General features: G+C 42.7%; 1 protein-coding gene across 11 annotated transcripts in view; it reads right to left on the reverse strand.

Moving 5' to 3' along the window:
• The window catches only part of EXOC7 (exocyst complex component 7), a 42390-nt gene that overhangs the window by 22124 nt on the left and 1241 nt on the right, over positions 1 to 19025 (reverse strand). For 6 of the 11 annotated variants that reach the window (XM_073683930.1, XM_073683938.1, XM_073683932.1 and 3 more), the window contains exons 3-6: positions 11205 to 11389; positions 7532 to 7637; positions 4096 to 4318; positions 2629 to 2796 (exon numbers count right to left, since the gene is read on the reverse strand). In XM_073683930.1, the coding sequence (XP_073540031.1) occupies positions 2629 to 2796; positions 4096 to 4318; positions 7532 to 7637; positions 11205 to 11389 (682 nt within the window). Of the gene's footprint in view, positions 1 to 1950; positions 1963 to 2628; positions 2797 to 4095; positions 4319 to 7531; positions 7638 to 11204; positions 11390 to 19025 lie in introns of all 11 variants that reach the window. The other 5 variants (XM_073683931.1, XM_073683929.1, XM_073683937.1 and 2 more) reach the window with 1 other exon arrangement.

Below are 19025 nucleotides of genomic sequence, written 5' to 3' on the forward strand. Positions count from 1 at the left end.
AGCGCATAAGGCTATAAAGTGCATGCATTCCTTAGAGAGGATTTCACACAAACAAACTTTATTTTAATCACTAGATCTTAGAATAAAAATAGGTTTCATATTTGAATGTGGTTAAAAAATGTTCCTGTGCTGAGATCTTATAAATGTGCCCCTGCTGTGTACTGTCTAATGGCTGTGTCTGACCATACAGGAACATGGTCTGATCATACCACAGCTCCTGGGCGGGGGAGAACGGAAAAGAGTATACAGACATTACAGCATGGGATTACAGCTGATTCTTTTTGGGAGGTAAAACTTATCTGCCTGTATTTAAACAATGTTTTACCTCGAAGAATGAATCAGCTGTGATCCCCTGCTGTAATGTCTGTATAATCATTTGCTTCCTCCCCTGCCCAGGAGCTGTGGTATGATCAGACCATGTTCCTGCACAGTCAGACACAGCCATTACACAGTACACAGCAGGGGCACATTTATAAGATTATCTCAGCACAGGAACATTCTCTTAAACACATACAACTGTGGAAATTATTTTTATTCCAAGATCTAGTAATTAAAATAAAACTTTGTTCATGGGAAAACCCCTTTAAACACCATTTTGCAGCTTATAGTTGTAAAGACCTTACTTGACTTTTTTGCACTGAAGTCCTGTATGCCATCAGGAACTGTCAATAAGCTAGTTGTGATACACGAGGAGTGGTCTTCTTCCCATATGCTCTAATCGGAAATAGGGGCATAATAGATGGGGATCACCACTCACTAATGGGCCAAAGCAGAAAGTTGCTAAAAAAAAAAAAACATGGCCCTGGTGGCCTCGGCCATCCATGTATTAGATAGACCACCATGATTCCAATGGTTGCCCATGGCTTTGCCCAGGAATGGTTTTCTGGAGCAGTAATCTCGGCAGTCAGCTGAACTCCAGCCCATCTTCATTTGCAAAACAAACAAGCTACAATAAGGCAGTTGGAAAGTACGGATTTCTTACATCAGATTACTGCACATGGGTATGATGTAAAGATCTCCCTTTTTAGAATCTTTAAGCAAGTTGTGTACAAATGAAATTTGGGAGATGAGCCTGTAAATGGCTCATGAGAAAAAAAAATTTCTAACAGTTAGGCGGGGTTCAGATGGTCTTTTCAAAAAATGGGCCAGTCAAGGCCACAAAGTATGCATCTGATTGACTCTGTGGGTAGCACCATATGCTCATCTGAAGGAGCTGCCTTCTATTGTATATCATTTTAAAGGACCAGAATGGTGAATTCTGCATTTTTTTCAAAGCGGACCGTCAATCCGAGTGGCGAGACGTCCATGTGCACTAGCTACAATTGGTTTGCGTGCTGTGCATGCTTGGCCTGGACTGAAAACAGGCTTGTCTGAATAAGCCCTTATAGCCTAGAGCTGATGAATAAAAAATATTTGCTAGAGTCTTGCAGCAGATAAGCAGCATGCTTTGCACAGAGAATACACCCATAGTTTATTAGATTATCGGTAGATCCCCCACCAATCATCACAAGTTATAGAAAGCAAAAGTAAAATAAAGGATTGCTCGTCTCCCACCCACCACACCGGACACACGGAGTGGCCTTTACTCTGGGGAGGCTGCAGGCTGACAAAACAAAATGTAAGGTCAATGCTTATTAAACAGAATGACATACAGAGATTTATATGAGACATTGAAGTATGGTAAGATCAGAAATGTCAGGGTACAACATGGCACATTTTCCAGTTACCTGGATGGCATCTTATGCACATTATAAGCTTTGTATCCATAGGTGCCCACCATGGTATACAACATGTATGCAGTGGCAATGTTCAGACTATATAGACAGGGCTGGAAGCAGAGCGATACATCTCTAGCGTGTTAAGAGACTGCAAAAGACTTTCACGCATGTGTGATGCACGTTTCTTGTTAATGCTGGCGTTGCACACTGCAGAAAGTGACTTTCCATTTACCTGGTACGAAGACTGCTTGTCATCAGGACATACAAGAGAGGAAATAACGGAGTCATTATACCCCAGGAGGAAAATCAAGGGAAATATTTCTTATTGATGGCAGATTGAAACATGTCTGAAGCTTGTAAATGACTACCTCTCTGCTAGGCCTGCAAGACATCAGTTAATGGGCAATCTCATCCCAAGTATAAATGGCACAGGATATGGCATAAATGCTTAATAGATGTGAGGGCCAAATATGACACTTTTGCCTATCAGATAAATAGGTATCCTATGTCTGCACCTTCTTTCCCTATGGAAATGCCATTGAAGTCTACAGAAGTTGCAGGAAACCCAAATACGGAGGCCATCTCCCTGTTGATTACAATGGTGAGCGCAGACAGACAATTTCAATTATTACATGAGGTTTGCAGGACCACCCTTTTCTCTGATGAGCAGAATAATAAATTAAGTTGCAGTAAAGATGATAACACACACACACACACACACACACACATAGTCAATGTGAATTTACACATGGGTAAAGAAATAACATGAGAAAAGGGAAAAGGCAAATAATGAGATCCCCAATTTTAGCAAAAAACACTTTAGCAGATATGTGAATCCCTCTGACTATGGTTCCCCTGGCTTTATTCCAGCACAGGAATTGTAACCAGTATACAATATTTCCTGTCTGACCTGGTCTCTTGGCCGGCTTCTTGGTTGGAGTATCCTTTCTTTTGTTTTGCACAGCAGGAGAATAAGGAACTCCAGAGGATGAGCTGTTCTTTCGGAAATGCTCTTTCAGACCTTTAATAGATCGGTCCAGTTGACTGGAGCGAATTTGGCAATAAACATTCATGAAGTCTGGAAATAAAATATGAAAGAAGGAAGCTGACAAGTTACAAAAAAAACAAAAAAAACCTAAAGACACTTAAGAGTCCAAAATCATGTACTGTAGATATGACTACAGTTAATGCAGCTATCCTATATCTCACATTTCACAACTGTGGAGCATATTTGTCCCTACAATGTATGTGGCACCTCTCCTCCATGCTCCGCACTGCGTCTCCTGCCAGGCTGCTGGATCCAACATCTGGCAGGATGTCACAGTCTGCAGTCTTCACATTTTGTCTGGGCGGAAGAAATACTTGACGAATTGTCAACACTGCAGCTGATCAGTGGCCTCAAATTGTCTGCAGCGCTCATGTGAGGCCCCCTCTGGATGTTGATCCCAGCAGACCAGTGGGGGCTGGGTGGGGGGCACGGTGCTGAATACAGTGGGGTAGTGTCGGTCTGGGAGGCAAGTACCTATTTTTTTTTATTTTAAAACTATTTTGCAATTCCCACGGCCCTTTCTTAACGGGATATTGTTAGTGCATAACCCCTTAATCTTTGGTGGAATCCCAGGACCTTATGAAAAACTATACAGCAGCTAATTATAGATGCCATACATTATGGTGTAAAAAAACAATACAGGTGCCTACACAACAATGCAAAACAGTCCTGCCATCACCAAACACTGTGATAAAATATTTTATTGTACATTGCAAAGTAGCAGTAATGTACAAGTATCAATTAGCAGTAATGTCTAAGCACATACCACCAGTGTTAGCACCTGTGATTTCCTCTTTAGCAGGAGTTTGTGATACACCTTCACCATGTGCAGCCTTTAAAAGGTTAATCTAAAATATTAAAGGCAATCTGTCAGCAGGTTTTTCCTATTTAATCTTAGAGCAGTATAACATAGGGCACGAGAGCCTGAAGACAGGGAAGTGTCACTTATTAGGCTGTGTGTTATAGTTTCAATACAATCAATGTTTTATCAGCAGGAAATTATCACTGCAGGACTACATTTCACATGCACAGCAGTCAAGCTAATCTGTGTAACCCTGCCCCCACCACTGATTAGCAGCTTGCTGACAATGTACAGTGCACACAGGAAGCTATGCTACATCTACATCAGACAAAGCAGGTGTTCTCTGAAAACTCTACACAAGCACATATCTGGAATCAGGCTTTCATGCACTAGATTATGCTGCTCTCAGATTATATAGCAAAAACCTGCTGACAGATTCCCTTTATAAAGGTATATGTACCATCCGATAACACAGAAAATAAATACAAAATAAGTCAGAGTTTACAATAATCAGAACCATTTCTCACCTTGGTTCCTTCCGTAATCCACCAAACACTGAGAAATGCAAATAATATCCTGCAAGATCCCCTCTGGAAGGTGCTCCAGCACCCCTTCCTCCTGCCCCTCTATCTCTTCATCCGTACCAATCAGGTCCAAGATAAGAATGGGAGGAACGGGCTTACTGTGTCTCTGCAGGAGGTTCCTGAACTCGGCATCCAGGGACTCTTTACCTCTTTCAAATAGTGATTTCTACAAATATTAACAAAATAATTATTCCACCTATGCAAGAATCAGGGAGTGCTTTCAGCACTATGGCTGCGTGAGATGATAAATACTGCAGTCATCCATACCTGGCTAGCCCAAGGGGCTTATCTCATCAGCGACATCCCCCAAAGAGGACCTGTCGTCTCTCCTTACATGTCTATTGTAGTAAAATCTCTCTGCATCAGCTTTTCTTAGAAGTCTATGGTGCTCTGTTCTGTTGACACCTGGGAGTTACCAGGTAGGGGTGTGTCCCAAAACACTCACACTCTTTAATCATTTGGTGTCAGTGTCAAACTGTGAAGGGAATCACCCCTATAGACAAGAGGATTGACAGCACCCAGTTGTTCATTTAAATAACATTTCTAAGAGGAATAACAGAGGTACAGAGTTCTAAGAAAACATGCTTCAGAATGGTTTTATGGGCAATACAAGCAGACAGGTCCTCTTTAAATTTGAAGGCAATCTGCCTTAAAGGGGTTGTCCAACAGTGGGCAGCGCCTTCTTAAACACACCAGGACGCAGCATAAAATAAATAAAACAGTTCCGATGTCAGCCAACGTCCCCCAAAGGGCATGCGACATAAGCAATGTCGTGTGACAGCTGCAGGCAATCAGCAGGAGCCTTTGAATACCTAAACAAAGGGAAACAATGGGGGAGTCACAGACCCCTCTGTAGGAATTGGTTGTGTCACAAGGATCAAACATTTTTCACCTACTCAATTGATAGTTGACAAATGCCTTTTGTAAAAAAAAAAAAAAAAAGTCTTTAAAGAGATCTTGTCACATGCTGAAAAATGGAGATAAATTCTTTGTAAAAATCCTAGAGCTACCCTGATTCTGCGGCCTTTCTCAGTTTTGCACTGCATCACTCTACTGCAGAGTTAGTCACATTTATTGCTTTTGGAGAGCAGTATGTGAAATCTCTACTTTATAGTACAAATGGGTATTTCTGCAGAGTCTTTTCTCGGGGGTGGGGTGCTTTCAATCACAGCACAACAGTGCCCGAGACTGCTAGATCAGCTGCCGAGCTATTATTGAAGGCGTCTGGGAGAAAGGGTTGAAAGTGCATGATCATAGAGAAAATGCTGAAGAATCGACTGTTGGACTGCAAAGCAGAGATTTCACATACTGTGCTTCAGAAGCAACAAATGTGAATATCTCTGCAGTGAAATATGTTTTGCAGTCTAACTGGGTGCTTCTTCAGCATTTTCTTGGGGGTCATGCGCTTTCATGCCTCTTTCCTTCCCAGAACTTGCCTGGTAGTCTGAGGCTTTAGGAGCTGTGATTGACAGTGTTCGGAAGGGAGGGGTGAAAGTGAACACCCCCATAAAAGACTCTGGAGACATTGGACTATAAAATTTGAGATTTCACATGCTGCACTCTAAAAAACAATACATTGGGTACAGGAAGTATTCAGACCCCTTTAAATTTTTCACTCTTTGTTTCATTGCAGCCATTTGGTAAATTCTAAAAAGTTCATTTTTTTTCTCATTAAAGCACACTCTGCATCCCATCTTGATGGAAAATAACAGAAATGTAGACATTTTTGCAAATTTATTAAAAAAGAAAAACATAAATATATCACATGGTGATAAGCATTCAGACCCTTTGCTCAGTATGGAGTAGAAGCACCCTTTTGAGCTAGTACAGCCATGAGTCTTCTTGGGAATGATGCAACAAGTTTTTCACACCTGGATTTGGGGATCCTCTGCCATTCTTCCTTGCAGATCCTCTCCAGTTCCGGCAGGTTGGATGGTGAACGTTGGTGGACAGCCATTTTCAGGTCTCTCTGGATGCTCAATTGGGTTTAGGTCAGGGCTCTGGCTGGGCCAGTCAAGAATGGTCACAGAGTTGTTCTGAAGCCACTCCTTTGTTATTTTAGCTGTATGCTTAGGGTCATAGACTTGGCCGAAGGTTCACCTTCCAACAAGACAGAGGTCCAGAGCACTCTGGAAGAGGTTTTCATCCAGGATATCTCTGTACTTGGCTGCATTCATGTTTCCTTCAATTGCAACCAGTCGTCCTGTCCCTGCAGCTGAAAATCCCACCCCCCATAGCATGATGCTGCCACCACCATGTTTCACTGTTGGGATTGTATTGGGCAGGTGATGAACATGCCTGGTTTTCTTCATACATATCGCTTAGAATTATCACCAAAAAGTTCTCTCTTTGTCTCATCAGACCAGAAAATCTTATTTCTCATAGTCTGGGAGTCCTTCATGTGTTTTTGAGCAAACTCAATGAGGGCTTTCATATGTCTTGCACTGAGGAGAGGCTTCTGTCGGGCCACTCTGCCATAAAGGCCTGACTGGTGGAGGGCTGCAGTGATAGCTGACTTTGTGGAACTTTCTCCCATCTTCCTACTGCATCTCTGGAGCTCAGCCACAGTGATCTTGGGGTTCTTTACCTCTCTCACCAAGGCTCTTCTCCCATGATAGCTCAATTTGGCTGGACGGCCAGGTCTCGGAAGACTTCTGGTGGTCCCAAACTTCTTCCATTTAAGGATTATGGAAGCCACTGTGCTCTTAGGAACCTTGAGTAATGCAGAAATTCTTTTGTACCCTTGGCCAGATCTGAGCCTTGCCGCAATTCTGTCTCTGAGCAGTTCCTTTCAGCTCATGATTCTCATTTGGTCTGACATGCACTGTGAGCTGTGAGGTCTTATATAGACAGGTGTGTGCCTTTCCAAGTCCTATCAGTTTAATTAAACACAGCTGGACTCCAATGAAGGAGCAGAACCAACTCAAGGAGGATCACAAGGAAATAGACAGCATGTGACTTAAATATGAGTGTCTGAGCAAAGGGTCTGAATACTTATGACCATGTGATATTTCAGTTGTTCTTTTTTAATAAATTTGCAAAAAGGTCTACATTTCTGTTTTTTTCAGTCAAGATGGGGTGCAGAGTGTACTTTAATGAGAAAAAAATGAAATAGAATTTACCAAATGGCTGCAATGAAACAAAGAGTGAAAAATTTAAAGGGGTCTGAATACTCTCCGTACCCACTGTAAATGTGAATATCTCTGCAATGGAGAGATGCAGCACAAAACAAAAAAACAACTGAAAAATCAGGGGATCTCAAGGATTTTTAGACAGTATTCAACTTATTTTTTTTTTAGAAAATGACAGTTCCTCTTTAAGTACAGAATAGTTTTTATAATTAACAAAATATATACATATAGATATGCAAGTAACATACCACTCTGTTTAACTCAGGGCTGTCTGGATTGTTGTCTTGAAAATACTCTACTGCCTTCTGAATTTTGGCAATACAGCTCAAATATTCCTCCAGTCGTCCTGACGGCCTAGAAAAAGAAAATTAATATATGAAGTAGTTTATAAACTCATATATACAAGGAAACTGCTCTACTAGATAAGTGTAGCGAACTAGCGGTCTAACTAATGTTTAGTATAAGGCTACGGCCCCACTATCAGTATTTTTTCTCAGGAGTGGGAGCCAAAACCAGGTGAGGAACAATCAGAGAAAAGGTATAATAGAAACAAGTCACCAATTCTGCATTTATCACCCACTCCTGGTTTTGTCTCCCACTCCTGAGAAAAAATACTGATCGAATACTGATAGTGGGGCCGTGGCCTAATGCGGGAACACACGCGACCTATCATCAGTATCAAATGGACTCCTGCATCAAAGACAGGTTTATAAAAAATATAACTATCCAAATGGGGATAGAAGATTTTTTTTTTAAGGCAATTTATCCAAACCTGTATAGAATGACTGAAGAGAAAATGTGAAGAGGGGTCACTCACAAATTTTCTAATTGGTAGGAAAGAAGGAGGTAAAGAAGCAAGCTGTGCATGATTTTCATCAAGGATTATAGAGGAATTTCGGGATTCTCATTACTAAAGCTTATTTGGCTCAGTATCTGTATGGTCTTGGTCATTTTCATTTTCTCACTGGTAGTTTAGTGAAGGTGTATTAGCATCTTTAAAAGCGAACAGCATTAAAAGGAAATTAACAGTAGGTACTGATTACCCATAGTTTATGTTGATTTCCTTTATTTTTGAGGTTAAGAAAATATAAGAAAAATGATATGTGAGAAAGAAAGCTCAGACAATGGCATTACTGTTCTTTGACCCAACACCCGTTATCCCTTATTCCAAGGCCAACTTACGTTGGGTTGCAATCTTTGGTTGATGAATTGTATTTAGCTCAGGGTTGGACATACCGAATGTGCTGCACAACGACCCATGGGAGAAGGGAGCTCAGCAAGGCTGAGGAGTGCCGATGCTTATGTTGGTTTATGGAGGCCCATAACAATCACAGTGCACACAACCTGTGTGGACGGTACTGTGTGTGTGTTCATCATCGCCCCATGTAGACAGCAAGGAGAGGCTCGCCAAGTATCTGAATTCATCTCTCCCATGTAGACAAGGTCACTCTTGGTATCTAAATGTGCTCACTAGATGCTTAATTTTCTAGGTCTTACCCATAATTAAAACTCCAGGCCTCTAGCCTGTAAGGCAGAAACATTATCAGTGATCCACAGGCCGCACTCTTCTCTGCCTAAATATCTAAATAGTGTTCTACTCCTTTACAGACATAATGTAGTACATAGAGAGTGATAAATCTCTATGCAGCAGGAATTAGGGGTTAAACAAATCTGAACGATAAGTCAGATTTTTTTTCCCCTATAAAGTTATTAAAAATAATCACAAATTTTGTAAAAATAAAAGTCTCAGACTAGTAAACAACATGGATATATTTGGCATTTTTGTAATTGTAACCACCACTACAAAGCAGTCAACGTAGAATTTATGGCGTAAAGGAAATTGGTGGGAAAAAAGAAAAGAGAAAAAAGAAAAAAAAGAGGCACATTTTTTTTTATTTAGTAATAAAAATTAATATAAATGTAATGCTTACATATGTGTATGGTAAAATGACACCTAACGAAATTATAACCCATCTCGTAAAAAGACCTCACATAACCGTTTAGGAAAAGATTAAAAAAAAAAAAAAAAGTTATGGCCGATAAGGGTACAGATGTGGAAAAATAAAAACAAAAATGTTTATCTGGCCATCTGAATAAAAAACAATGTTTCCATCAGTAAAGATACTATATACAAAATTTTGCAGTACCTGTATACTGTTGCTTTTCTCCTTTTTAGGGTATGTTCACACCTGGTAGGTTTTTTGAGATTCTTGGTAGAACTCAGAAAGTATGCCATGTGTATAATGCGTATGAATATGTATTGTGTGCCTTTGTGTCTAATATGTACATATGTGTTTACTATGTATAAATGTCATTTGTATATACATCTCTTATGCTTGTGCACTATGTACGTGTGCATAATATTTAATGTGTGTGTAATGTGTTAACAAGTGCTTTTTTAAATATGTGTGCCTAATGTTAATGCTCTGGTTTATAGATTGTCTGTCTGCGAACAGGACTCTCACTCCCATTGGTAATTTGTTGAATTATGGGTTACTCTGTAATACCTGATATTGCCTGTACATGTCCCCTCTAGTTTGTAAAGTGCTGCAGAATACCTTGGCTCTATAAAAATAAAATTATTAATGTGCATGTTAAAGCGGTTGTACCAAGTTTGAAAGATATCCATAGAATAGGGATAACTTCCTGTCTGACCATTGGGACCCTCACCGATCCTGAGCAGTGAGCACGGGGGCTATGAAGATTCCTGTATGAATGAAGCAGCGGTCAATCATGCACACCTCCGCTTCATTCATTTTCTGCGGGACCACTGGAGGTAGCCATATGAAGCCCCGGTTCTTAGGATCAGTTAGGATCACATTGGTTGGACCACAAGCGTTTGGGAAGTTATCCTCTATCCTATGTATAGAGGTTCATTTCCAAACTTGGCAAACCCTTTTAATACATGCATGGGGCATTATGGAGGGGGAGGCCAGACACAAGCTCTGCACAGGGGACTTTTGCTGTTGGTGTCCGCCTTGGCTCTGAATGGGTGACACCAGCTAAATCCACAAGACTTGGTGCTTGCTGTGCAAATTTGATTTACATTTTAGAACAGAACAGCAAGTAAAAATCACCACTGCCATCGGCCAGATATATCAGTATAGAAGACATCACCAGGGTTACTCTAGTTTTCAACAGAATTTGACTTTAAGGGATGGTTTAAATATGGCCTGTCAAGTATCCTCTATTCTGTTTCAATAAATACTAGTATTTCCTAAGAAAAAAAAAAACCACATAATATGAATGTTTTCATACAACTCCGAATTTGGCCATTCCTATGTAAATCATACTGGAAATGCCCCAAAATTTACTATTGGTTGTTCTGATTCCTTTATCAAAGGGCTGATGAGATACGGGTAATGGTTACAGTCATTTCTCAATTTCATCATATAACCAGGAAAATTAGCAGAGGAACTGCAGAACATTTACTGCGTTGATCCAGGGAACTAGTCTGATTACCGTATGGAGTCAGGAAGGAATTTTTTTCCCCAATGTGGAGCTTAGTGTTTGCCACATGTTTTTTTTTTTCCTTCCTCTGGATCAACATGTTAGGCTATGGGTTGGACTAGATGGACTTAGTCTTCCTTCAACCTTAAAAACTATGTTACTATGTTATAACAAGCATAAATAATGAAAATTCCAACTACTATAAATGTGGCCTAATGAGCATTTCTCCAAAAATCATAGGCAATTTCCTAATTTGGCTTTTTCCTGTGAAGCACTTTACCATTTTTATTAATAATATGACAGATCACAGAAATCAAATAACTTCATGGGTATAAGGACACTTCTAACAACAAGGAAAAACCCATAAAAACTTTTTTATGGGTTTTTTCTTGTTGTTAATAATATGACAGAAAAGAAAAACTTCATGACTAATAGTGGAAGAAACATCTAAGCACCTAGTCCATTGCTTACCCATCTCTGATGACTTTTTCAGTCTCGGTGGCCACATGGTAGTAACTAATCACATGATCTAGACAGGAAAGAGTACTGTCCACATTTTCCTGCAGCCGCTGTAGGGTCTCTGTTTGCTTGTGGACAGGAATGATGGAGTTTTCCAACTTCATCAGTCGACTCTCAAAAGAAGAAAGGATGGACACCTGCACAGAGATAATAAGGTCAAAGCGAATAGATTATTGAGTCATAGAAAACTTTCGTATTTCAGAGGAAACAGGGTTGTGCACTTTAGATAGCAGTCATACAAATGCTCATTTAACCAACAGCTAAGGCTCTCACCCAGCTCTCTCCGTGCCTACATGTGTTCTCAATGGGAATAAGGGGTCTTTCTTTCCTCTGACATTCAATGTTTGTGGAAAAGTAGGGACATCAATATAAACCTTAGGTCGGTTTCACATGTCTGGACTTTTGTGGACTGTGTGTCAGCAAAAAAACGGACATGTCAGCGTGTGGAGCACACGGACACACAGTCCATGGAAACAATCTGACATGTGGGCAGACCCATAGATTTGAATGGGTCTATGTGTATTAGTGTCTCCGGTACGTGTGGAAACTGTCACCACACGTACCGGAGATACTGACCTGTCAAAGAGCCCTTAGATTGTTATCCGGTCCTGCCAAGATTGGAGTGTTAGGCTAACGTTAATCTAATGTGTATCATCAACTAAAATCACAAATTAAATTGCATTAATTACATTGCGGCATCTTCACAAATGCTTCCATGGTCAGCTCCAGTCTGTAAGCAACATTTCTTAGGCACTGTTCACATAAGCAGTCATATTTTGACAGGGAAAAAAAAAAGCACCACTAATTTTCCCATTAAAATGAAGCACACCTTAGCGAAATTCACATGACCCCATTATATAAGATAATGTGGTCCTTTGGGCACCATTATTATCCAAGGTGCAACGGATGCTGCAGTTTATATGTTGAACATTCAGCAAAGATGTGAACAGTCTAATATTTTTGAAGAATGTGTATTTTTAATACTTATTGCCCATCATAAACTGAGGCTCCGCTGCTGTATCTCTAGTTATATTTGCTATGTCCCTACTTAGCTACCAAAAATCTCTATTACGTCATCTTCTTCAGGCTGCCAAAACAGGAGGAGATCCATAAAACATAGTGTCATGTGATGCCACTGGGAAGCATTTCTGTTCTCCCCAACATACTGAAGCAAAGAGGGATGACTACTACACTGCTCAAAAAAATAAAGGGAACACTCATATAACACATCCTAGATCTGAATGAATGAAATATTCTCATTGAATACTTTGTTCTGTACAAAGTTGATTGTGCTGACAACAAAATCACACAAAAATCATCAATGGAAATCAAATTTATTAACCAATGGAGGCCTGGATTTGGAGTCACCCCCAAAATTAAAGTGGAAAAACACACTACAGGCTGATCCAACTTTGATGTAATGTCCTTAAAACAAGTCAAAATGAGGCTCGGTATTGTGTGTGGCCTCCATGTGCCTGTATGACCTCCCTACAATGCTTGGGCATGCTCTTGATGAGGTTGCGGATGGTCTCCTGTGGGATCTCCTCCCAGACCTGGACTAAAGCATCCGCCAACTCCTGGACAGTCTGTGGTGCAACGTGACGTTGGTGGATGGAGCGAGACATGATGTCCCAGATGTGCTCAATCGGATTCAGGTCTGGGGAACGGACGGGCCAGTCCATAGCTTCAATGCCTTCATCTTGCAGGAACTGCTGACACACTCCAGCCATATGAGGTCTGGCATTGTCCTGCATTAGGAGGAACCCAGGGCCAACCGCACCAGCATATGGTCTCACAAGGGGTCTGAGGATCTCATCTCGGTACCTAATGGCAGTCAGGCTACCTCTGGCGAGCACATGGAGGGCTGTGCGGCCCTCCAAAGAAATGCCACCCCACACCAATACTGACCCACTGCCAAATCGGTCATGCTGAAGGATGTTGCAGGCAGCAGATCACTCTCCATGGCGTCTCCAGACTCTGTCACGTCTGTCACATGTGCTCAGTGTGAACCTGCTTTCATCTGTGAAGAGCACAGGGCGCCAGTGGCGACTTTGCCAATCCTGGTGTTCTGTGGCAAATGCCAAGCGTCCTGCAGGGTGTTGGGCTGTGAGCACAACCCCCATCTGTGGACGTCGGGCCCTCATACCACCCTCATGGAGTCGGTTTCTAACCGTTTGTGAAGACACATGCACATTTGTGGCCTGCTGGAGGTCATTTTGCAGGGCTCTGGCAGTGCTCGTCCTGTTCCTCCTTGCACACAGGCAGAGGTAGAGGTCCTGCTGCTGGGTTGTTGCCCTCCTACGGCCCCCTCCATGTCTCCTGGTGTACTGGCCTGTCTCCTGGTAGCGCCTCCAGCCTCTGGACACTACGCTGACAGACACAGCAAACCTTCTTGCCACAGCTTGCATTGATGTGCCATTCTGGATGAGCTGCTCTACCTGAGCAACTTCTGTGGGTTGTAGAGTCCGTCTCATGCTACCACGAGTGTGAAAGCACAACCAACATTCAAAAGTGACAAAACATCAGCCAGAAAGCATTGGTACTGAGATGTGGTCTGTGGTCCCCACCTGCAGAACCACTCCTTTATTGAGTGTGTCTTGATAATTGCCAATAATTTCCATCTATTGTCTATTCCATTTTTACAACAGCATGTGAAATTGATTGTCAATCAGTGTTGCTTCCTAAGTGGACAGTTTGATTTCACAGAAGTTTGATTTACTTGGAGTTATATTCTGTTGTTTAAGTGTTCCCTTTATTTTTTTGAGCAGTGTATAAAGAAGTCCCGTCCGCAAACAATCCAATAACTCTCCCCTTCTGGTGGCATCGTCAGTTTTCTTGGACTCGCTAGTGCTCCCCTTATAGTGCTCCTGCTCTTCAGGGTTTCATCTTCTACTTTTTTCTCTTTTCCTTCTTATCTCTTATATTTCCCTCTTTTATTAGGTCCTTCACACACACACACTCACAAACACACACACGAGACCCCTATTTTGAATATTTTTAGTGCATAATAATATAATATATATATATATATATATATATATATATATATATATATATATATATATATATATATATACATATATACATACACACACACACACACACATACATACATATACACACACAGTGGGTACAGAAAGTATTCAAATCCCTTTAAATTTTTCACTCTTTGTTTCATTGCAGCCATTTGGTAAATTCTAAAAGGTTCATTTTTTTCTAATTAAAGTACACTCTGCCACCCCATCTTGACTGAAAAAAAACTGAAATGTAGAATTTTTATACAAATTTATTAAAAAAGAAGAAACTGAACTATCACATGGTCACAAGTATTCAGACTGCTCAAACACTCACATTTAAGTCACATGCTGTCCATTTATTGTGATCCTCCTTGAGATGGTTCTACTCCTTCATTTGAGTCCAGCTGTGTTTAATTAAACTGATAGGACTTGATTTGGAAAGGCACACACCTGTCTATATAAGACCTCACAGCTCACAGTGCATGTCAGACCAAATGAGAATCATGAGCTCAAAGGAACTGCCCAAGGAGCTCAGAGACAGAATTGTGGCAAGGCACAGATCTGGCCAAGGTTGCAAAAGAATTTCTGCATTACTCAAGGTTCTTATGAGTACAGTGGCTTCCATAATCCTTAAATGGAAGAAGTTTGGGACCACCAGAAGTCTTCCTAGACCTGGCTGTCCAGCCAAACTGAGCAATCGTGGGAGAAGAGCCTTGGTGAGAGAGGTAAAGAAGAACCCCAAGATCACTGTGGTTGAGCTCCAGAGATGCAGTAGGGAGATGGGAGAAAGTTCCACAAAGTCAACTATCACTGCAGCCTTCCACCAGTCGGGCCTGTATGGCAGAGTGGCCCGATGGAAATCTCTTCTCAGTGAAAGACATATGAAAGCCCGCATAGAGTTTGCTCAAAAACACATGAAGGACTCCTAGACTATGAGAAATAAGATTTTCTGGTCTGATGAGACGAAGATAGAACTTTTTGGTGATAATTCTAAGCAGAATGTGTTGAGAAAACCAGGCACTGCTCATCACCTGCCCAATACAAACCCAACAGTGAAACATGGTGGTGGCAGCATCATGCTATGGGGGTCTTTTTCAGCTGCAGGGACAGGACGACTGGTTGCAATTGAAGGAAACATGAATGCGGCCAAGTACAGAGATATCCTGGATGAAAACCTCTTCCAGAGTGCTCTGGACCTCAGACTTGGCCGAAGGTTCACCTTTTAACAAGACAATGACCCTAAGCACACAGCTAAAATAACAAAAGGAGTGGCTTCAGAACAACTCTGTGACCATTCTTGACTGGCCCAGCCAGAGCCCTGACCTAAACCCAATTGAGCATCCAGAGAGACCTGAAAATGGCTGTCCACCGACGTTCACCATCCAACCTGACGGAACTGGAGAGGATCTGCAAGGAAGAATGGCAGAGGATCCCCAAATCCAGGTGTGGAAAACTTGTTGCATCATTCCCAAGAAGACTCATGGCTGTACTAGCTCAAAAGGGTGCTTCTACTCAATACTGAGCAAAGGGTCTGAATGCTTATGACCATGTGATATTTCAGTTTTCTTTTTTAATAAATTTACAAAAATTTCTAAATTTCTATTTTTTTTCAGTCAAGATGGGGTGCAGTGTGTACTTTAATGAGAAAAAAATGAACTTTTTAGAATTTACCAAATGGCTGCAATGAAACAAAAAGTGAAAAATGTAAAGGGGTTGTGTGTGTGTGTGTGTGTGTGTGTGTGTGTGTGTGTGTGTGTGTGTGTGTGTGTGTGTGTGTGTGTGTGTGTGTGTGTGTGTGTGTCCTTCATCCTCAAAATATCACACATCCATTACTCTGGTGTATTTTTACAATTGTCTATGTAGGGGCATGTGGGCGGCTCTGCACCCGGTGGTCATCTACACTGACCATAAAAACCTTGATTATTTGCAGACCGCCCAGAGACTAAACCCGCGTCAGGCCAGATGGTCTTTGTTCTTTGCTCGATTCTGCTTCAATCTCCATTACCGCCTGGCAGACAAGAACATTAAGGACGACGCTCTATCCCGCTCTTTTCTGTCTTCTGACCTGGAAGAGGAGCCTCTTCACATCATTGACCCCTCCAGAATAATGAGTGTTGCTCCATTTGACCTGTCTCATCTACCTCCTGGTAAGATCTTTATAGCGGCTCAGGATCGGAAGAGGGTCTTACTCTGGGGCCATTCGTCCAAACTGGCTGGCAATGCCAGCCAGAGGAAGACACTTCTGCTCATTGCCCGGCACTATTGGTGGCCCACCCTGCGCAAGGATGTTGCAGATTTTGTCGCGGCTTGTTCCTCTTGTGCCCGTAACAAGATACCTAAGCACCTTCCAGCCGGTCGTCTCCTTCCTCTTCCGTGCCTTCCGCTCCGTGGCAACATATTGCAATGGATTTCATCATGGATCTTCTGGTATCGGCCGGCTGTACTGTCATTTGGGTGGTCGAAGACCGCTTCTCCAAGATGGCTCACTTCATTCCTCTGCTTGGTCTTCCGTCTGCACCTGTGCTGGCTAAGGACTTTATCTGTCACATCTTCCGTCTCCACGGATTACCCCTCCACATTGTTTCAGACCGAGGAGTTCAGTTCACTTCTTGCTTTTGGAGAGCCATGTGCAAGCTGCTGGATGTCTCTTTGGATTTCTCTTCTGCCTATCATCCTCAGTCCAATGGTCAAGTGGAACGTATCAATCAGATCCTGACCAGCTTTCTTCGGCACTTTGTCAATGCTCACCATAGCGATTGGGTTGAGCTCCTGCCCTGGACCGAGTTTTCCTATAACAAACATTTGAGTGAGTCCTCAGCTAAGTCTCCAGTTTTTGTGGTCTACGGTCAACACCCCCAGATTCCGTTTCCCGTCTCCGCTTCAGTGGACAATCCTGCCGTGGAGTCTCTCGTCAGTGAATTTTCTGCGATTTGGGAGGACACTAGATCTGCGCTTCTTCAGTCTTCCGAGCGGATGAAGAACCATGCTGATAAGAGAAGTCTGGATCCGCCTCAATTCCGTCTGGGAGACAAGGTCTGGCTTTCCTCCAAATATGTCCGTCTCAAGATACCATCATATAAGTTGGGGCCGCGGTTCATCGGTCCGTTCGAGATTCTGAACCAAATAAATCCAGTGGCTTACAAGCTGAAACTCCCGGCCTCCTTACGGATTCCCAACTCCTTTCACGTGTCTCTCCTCAAACCTGTTGTCCTTAATTCTTTCCCTCACGATCCAGGTACCGCTCCAGCTCCAGTCTCCGCTGAGGACGTCTTTGAGGTGGAGAACATTTCGGCCATCAAGAGGGTAAGAGGAAAGACTTTCTTTCTTGTGGATTGGAAGGGGTTTGGTCCTGAGGAGAGATCTTGGGAGCCCAGGGAGAACATTCATGCCCCTCATCTTCTTGAAAAATTTCTTGCGGGTCTTAAGAAGAGGGGGCATAAAGGGGGGGGGGGTACTGTAGGGTCGGCGTCTCTGCCTCCTGCCAGGCAGAGACGCCGTTCCCCTTAACGCCGCGGTCCCGGTCCGGCATCCTCCAGTTCCCCTGCTCCTGCTGCTGCTGCTGCTGTTGCGCGCAGCTTCCGGGGCACTGTGCTTAGGGCAGGCATGCGCGCTCCCTCCTTCTTAAAGGGGCCGCGCGCGTCGTCCTAAAGAGTCCCTGGCCAATGGCCGGAGGACCACTCCTATATAAAGCACCTCCTCCAAAATCGAGGTTCCTGTGCAAGGTTGTTGTTTGTGTGCTAACACTCTCCTCAGCACTCAGGTTCCAGTGCCTGCCAGCCTGTCTGTAAGCCGTGCCCGCCAGCCTGTCTTGTCAGCCGTGCCCGCCTACCTGTCTTGTCAGCCGTGCCCGCCTACCTGTCTTGTCAGCCGTGCCCGCCTGCCTGTCTACCCAGATCACCTGTCAGGCCACCTGCCGTGTCCGCCTGCTTGCCAACCCGGAGCACCCATCTGGCTACCTGCCATGCCCACCTGCTTGTCAACCCGGATCACCTGTCAGGCTACCTGCCGTGCTCTCCCCCTGTACCTGTTAGTTTCAGCCATCTGACCCGTGGGAGTCGCCTGCTCTCACACAAGGTCGGTCCCAGAGTGGCACCTGGTCCACCTGCCCGGTCCCTCCTTGGTTCACGGAGTCGACTAAGCCGCCGTGCGACCAGGGTCGGTCCGAGTAGGCACTTAGTTATGCCCCTCTGGTCCCTCCTTGCAGTGAAGCACTGAGGGTCCACCACCCGGATCCGTAACACAGCATCTCTTAATATTATTGTGCGTATTACTTGTACTATAATATTTATCATTAATATGCAGTATTGATGGGAAGGGTACTACATGGATGTATAATTAGATTGATTGGTGACATCTTTTGAGGTTTTGACCATAATAGTATTTTGTTGTGGTTCATTGTTATATTTAAGCATTCAGCTTTTTTAATTGTTTTTAAATTTTGAATGTGTGTTCAGTTTTTTGTAAGAAAATTATATTGATATACATTTGATGCTCCCTGACATACAGTACTTCATTTTTTCTTGTGTTAGTAGTTGTACTTTGGTATGTGACGGGTTGAGCAGTAGTGTATATTATTTAGGTGGTGCCCTCCTCTCTTTAAATAAAAATCATTTTCAGCATAGTGAAATTCCTTTTTCTGATGTCTGATCTCGAGTTAGGTCTCGTCTAGGATTTATCCCTCATATTGTTGCCACTTTTTGGCATTACTATATATATAGATGTTTGCAGATTGTGAATTTTTACCTATATTACTGCT

The sequence above is a fragment of the Phyllobates terribilis genome, unplaced genomic scaffold (genome assembly GCF_046119375.1).
Source record: "Phyllobates terribilis strain yellow unplaced genomic scaffold, ASM4611937v1 Scaffold_5__5_contigs__length_657084704, whole genome shotgun sequence".
Classification (NCBI taxonomy): Eukaryota; Metazoa; Chordata; class Amphibia; order Anura; family Dendrobatidae; genus Phyllobates; species Phyllobates terribilis.